This window comes from Thunnus thynnus, chromosome 18 (assembly GCF_963924715.1).
Source record: "Thunnus thynnus chromosome 18, fThuThy2.1, whole genome shotgun sequence".
Classification (NCBI taxonomy): Eukaryota; Metazoa; Chordata; class Actinopteri; order Scombriformes; family Scombridae; genus Thunnus; species Thunnus thynnus.
Window position 1 is genome coordinate 19,998,201 of NC_089534.1, and position 4,468 is coordinate 20,002,668.

General features: G+C 43.2%; 1 protein-coding gene across 1 annotated transcript; it reads right to left on the reverse strand.

Moving 5' to 3' along the window:
* Positions 1-437: 437 nt before the first annotated feature.
* LOC137168758 (potassium voltage-gated channel subfamily F member 1-like) lies at positions 438-3,970 on the reverse strand. The gene has a single exon (XM_067571486.1). The coding sequence runs from the start codon at positions 3,571-3,573 to the stop codon at positions 2,074-2,076; it is 1,500 nt and encodes a 499-aa protein (XP_067427587.1). The 5' UTR covers positions 3,574-3,970; the 3' UTR covers positions 438-2,073.
* Between the last annotated feature and the right edge of the window lie 498 nt (positions 3,971-4,468).

Sequence of the window (4,468 nt, forward strand, 5' to 3'; positions counted from 1 at the left end):
TCCCATCAAAACATGACTGCAGATGTAGTAATCACAGGACTTCAAATTTTACATTTTTGACCTTTACTTTTAGCTCCCCCATCAGGCTAAATAGTGTAATTTTTAACATGCCAGAAACAACATAACATCAGCATTTTCAAGTCAAATATAAAACAATGAGACCATTACATTCCATCATTGCAACTGAATTATGTGACAAAATGTGCACTGCCATTTTAATCTTTTTCTTTAAAGGTTGGAGTGAAGGTTACAGTTCACTTTAGGCAACTTATAATGTACATTTTGGATGATGTAAGGTTTGTAACCCAGTCATTGTAACCCGCAGTCCCACAGTAAGCCTCCATCCACTGCACCACTTCACTGTCAGGCTGCCTGCTGCTATGAATGCCCTCCTCGTCTTTCATATACAGTATACCCCATTTTTAGTGGGAAACCTGTCATTTTGTCCTGCAAAAGGCATTTATTTACATTCAAGACATTATGCATACACAATAAAAAAAAATAAGACTGAGCAAAGGAGCACAATCTTAACATGAATCTTCCCTACAGGTTGCAACAAAATCCAACCAGCAACATTTGAGATATGAATGAAATATGTCAAATTTTAATTATAGTCCACACACACACACACACACACACACACACACACACAAACACACACACAGTGCCGGTGAATGAAATTTCTAAGAATTGTTACAACTGTGCAGCAGGTTTCCTGTCACTCAGACTGAGAGTGTGGGAGTTGAGTCCTTTCAAACTGTGAGAAAAAAATTAACCTTTAAATATAGTACCCATTAGGCCATTAGGAGTGGATTTTTTAAAACATGGGACACAGTGTGAAAATACTTCATCTCTTTAAGTTTCATCAAAATAACATCAAAAATGTAATAAGACACATGTCCATTAATCTTACCCCTGACAACCTGCTGGCCTGAATGTAATTTTGATTAATTAATGATAAAAGAAGTCCTCTCTATTTCTATTTTATATGTTTCCATTAGTATTCCTTCTTTGCAATTCAGATTTTCAGGTTAGTCAATCTGCACTCTGAAAAACTATATTTAAAGTTTTAATAAATCAACCATCTGGCTTATTTTTGTTGAATCCTCAGCCTGCTGCTCCTTACCCTCAAACACAAGTCCAACTTTGTGGTTGAGGTATTCCACTGAACCTCCGGGGAGGAGCAGAAAGGCGACCGCTGTTGCAAAATTTAAACCCATTATAGGAACATGTCCTGAAGCCAAAGAAGCTTCTGAAGTTCCGCTGTCGGCTACATGATCCTCTCTGGCACGGTCACTGCTTTTAACATTCCTGCACAGTAGAGGGGTTTTATATCTGATATGTTACCTCACAATCATACAGTGTCTGTTACAAAAATAACACTGATGCCACTGAGACCACAGACAAAAACAGAACAGCCTTGGTGATATGTAACTTTTATATTCCCTACCAAACTCATCACCTTGCTCTAGTGTATCTTTAATGTGTCTGTAGAGGCTTTAGAGTGGCCTGGTAGAGATGTATCACTATTAAACACCTTTAGTGCACTTGTGATGTCTATACACCATTCATAAACCTATCGCAGCATGACTACATTTCTCTTTTCTCCTGGAGGAGCTGCCTGTCTTTATTATTTGAAAAAAAACATTCATTGTGATATATACAGAGGAATAAGCTACAGTACGGTCTACAGTATGAGTGTGAGGATTGGGGATGGGGCATGTTATATAAGAAGCCTACATGGGGGAATCAGTGTAAGTGGCTGCTCAAACAGAGCCACTCAGCCTACAGGGACTCACTGCGCAAAGGCACAGCTCATCAAGTCAATATCGCTCACATATGTCCCTTTAATAGGAGCAATTCCTCAAAATGGTCGTTGGAGACCATTACTGCAGTCCCATTATTTCTACAAGGCTATTTACAATCATGTCTCCAGCAGTCATTATGTTATTGTTTAAGCTGAAATGTGCGGGTTAAGTTTGAATAAGTCAAAAATGAATGATTTAGTTTGGTGTTTTGTTGTTGTTCATCCTTTCTGCAGGATCTTTTCTGGTGATGCGGGGTCTTCAGTGTTCATGAGATGAAATATTCAGTGGCCTCAGCTGTGCTCTCAAAGCTTGTGTCCATGCTTGGGGTCTGGATCCCTGCCCCTCCCCTGGGATCCTTCAGTAAGGGGATGTATGTGTCGCTATGACAGGAGTGCATGGCGTTGTCCCAGACCCCCGCGCCGCAAACATGTTTATGAGGGCCGGGTGCAGCCTTCAGCTCGCCATCGCCGGAGCGAAGTGCCATCAGTTCAATCTCATGCTTGGCCGCAGTCTCCAGCACCTGTTGCTTGTTGTAAAACAAGACGAAATTGTTGATGATGGGGTGTATAGGCAGCGCTATGGCGATCACCCCGCACAGAAAGCTGATGGCTGCGTTACACCGACCTAAAGTGGTCTTGGGGTAAACGTCTCCATACCCCACTGTGGTCATGGTGATCACAGCCCACCAGAACGACTGTGGGATGCTTGTGAACAAGGTGTCCGGGTGGTTCTGCTCCATGGTGTAGCCCAGTGCGGAGAAAAGGAACACCCCCACGCCCATGTACATGAGAAGCAGTCCAAGCTCTTTGAAGCTGCTCTTCAGGGCAGATGTGAGGGTCTGGAGCCCAGAGGAATGGCGTGCCAGCTTGAAGATGCGCGCAATGCGCATTATGCGTAAAGCCTGCACCGCTTGCTGCACGTTAGCCAGCTCCATCACTCCTGCGCCGAAGGAAGTCAGAATCAGCACCACGTAGAAGGGCATGATCGCCATGAAGTCGATTATGTTCATGAAGGACAGGACGAATTTCATTTTATTAGGGGAAGAGATTAGACGCAGGAGGTATTCAATAGTGAACCAACCGATGCACACTGTCTCGATGACCTCCAGAGTCGGGTGCTCCATGAGGTTTCCCTCTGAGTCCTCTACCTGCAGGTCGGGGATGGTCCCGACACACATCACCACGGAGGAGACGAGGATGAAGATGAAAGAAACTATAGCGATTATGTGCGCAGGCAGCGAGGACTCCGGCTTCTCCATCAGCCTCCAGAGGCACATCTGGAAGCGCTGCCAGCCTCCTGCAGACGGATCTCCCTCCCGGTCCACCAGGATAGTTTTCACTTTCTCTGCAATCTCTGCAAGTTCATCTTCTACCTCCTTCAGGTGGCTTTTACAACACTCGTCCAGAAAATCAGAGCCAATGTTCCAGAACTCCATCTCCTTCATAAAACAGATTGGGCAGATGCCTCGTTTCATGTGTATCTCTCCATAATAATACAGCTCAATTATGCACTTAAATGCTTCTGGGTCTCTGTCAAAATAAAATTCTCCTGTGTCAGGGTCGTAGTCATCACACAGTGAAGATATTTCCTCCGAAGACTTAAGTGAACAGCTCACCAATTCTGCCAAACGGGTGTCCGGGAAACGATTCAACACGTCTCCATACAACACCTGTTTCACTCCCCCGATATTAACAACAATCTCCGTCTCCTCGCTGGCTTCAGAGCCGTTACAGTCCGCATACCGCGTCCTCTGGATCCCCCACATTATGTTGATAACAAACCCGCCACAAAACAGCAATCGAGATGTTCACAAAACTGTGTAACGCAAGTCACCAGAAGCCCTGGCGCTGTGCGTAAAACCGCCCAACTCCCACTCTTTTTGTTGAAGTTAGAAAAAATAAATATTTGCTCCGAGGTGACTGCGGCGTGAAGTCTTCTCAGTTCAGTACAGCCGTGTTTGGTAGTGAACAGTGCGCCTGTGCGCTCTGAGAAAGTTGGCATTGAAGTGCGCGTAATGTTCATGTCAAGTGAGACACGATCAAACCACAAGACTTCCCCTATTAACTTTCAAAACAAAGCACCTACAAGCTGAAAACTGTCTCTTTTTTATTATACCAACATAAAAACCACTGGGTTAAGGCAATTTAGGCAAATGTCTCAGCTCAAAACATACCCAAAAAAATTCTAGTCCTTGTTCAGTTCTCTACTGATTACAGTCTTGTGATTAACTACCACACATTTTTTTGACATCCTTAAGACATTGAGTTGTGTTAAACTGTTCTCAAAGGGCTCTGTAGTCATTGTCAGCTCTTAGGAGGCTGAAATATCTCCTCCAGACATGTTTTAAGACATAAAAAAACACTCTTCTTTGAATGATAATTTGTTTTCCACAAATGTAATAAATTAAGATTACAGCCACTCCTTCATATTGAAAAATATAGGCCAATGAATATACAAATTTTGTTTATTTCCAAAGTTGAATTACCTGACACACTGTTTGTGCAATGGAGAATTCAGTGTTCCACATCTCATTTGTGTAAATTACACACTGGAACACACTGGATTCAGCTTCCAAACTGGTTGTGATGTCACAAATCATACCTGCAAGTAAACTGAGATCTAAGGTGAGCACAGAGAAACTTTCCACTTTCAGCAGATGA

Bases quoted from the DNA above. Each gene is read 5' to 3' on its own strand.
- LOC137168758 (XM_067571486.1), bottom strand. From the start codon at position 3,573: ATGTGGGGGATCCAGAGGACGCGGTATGCGGACTGTAACGGCTCTGAA.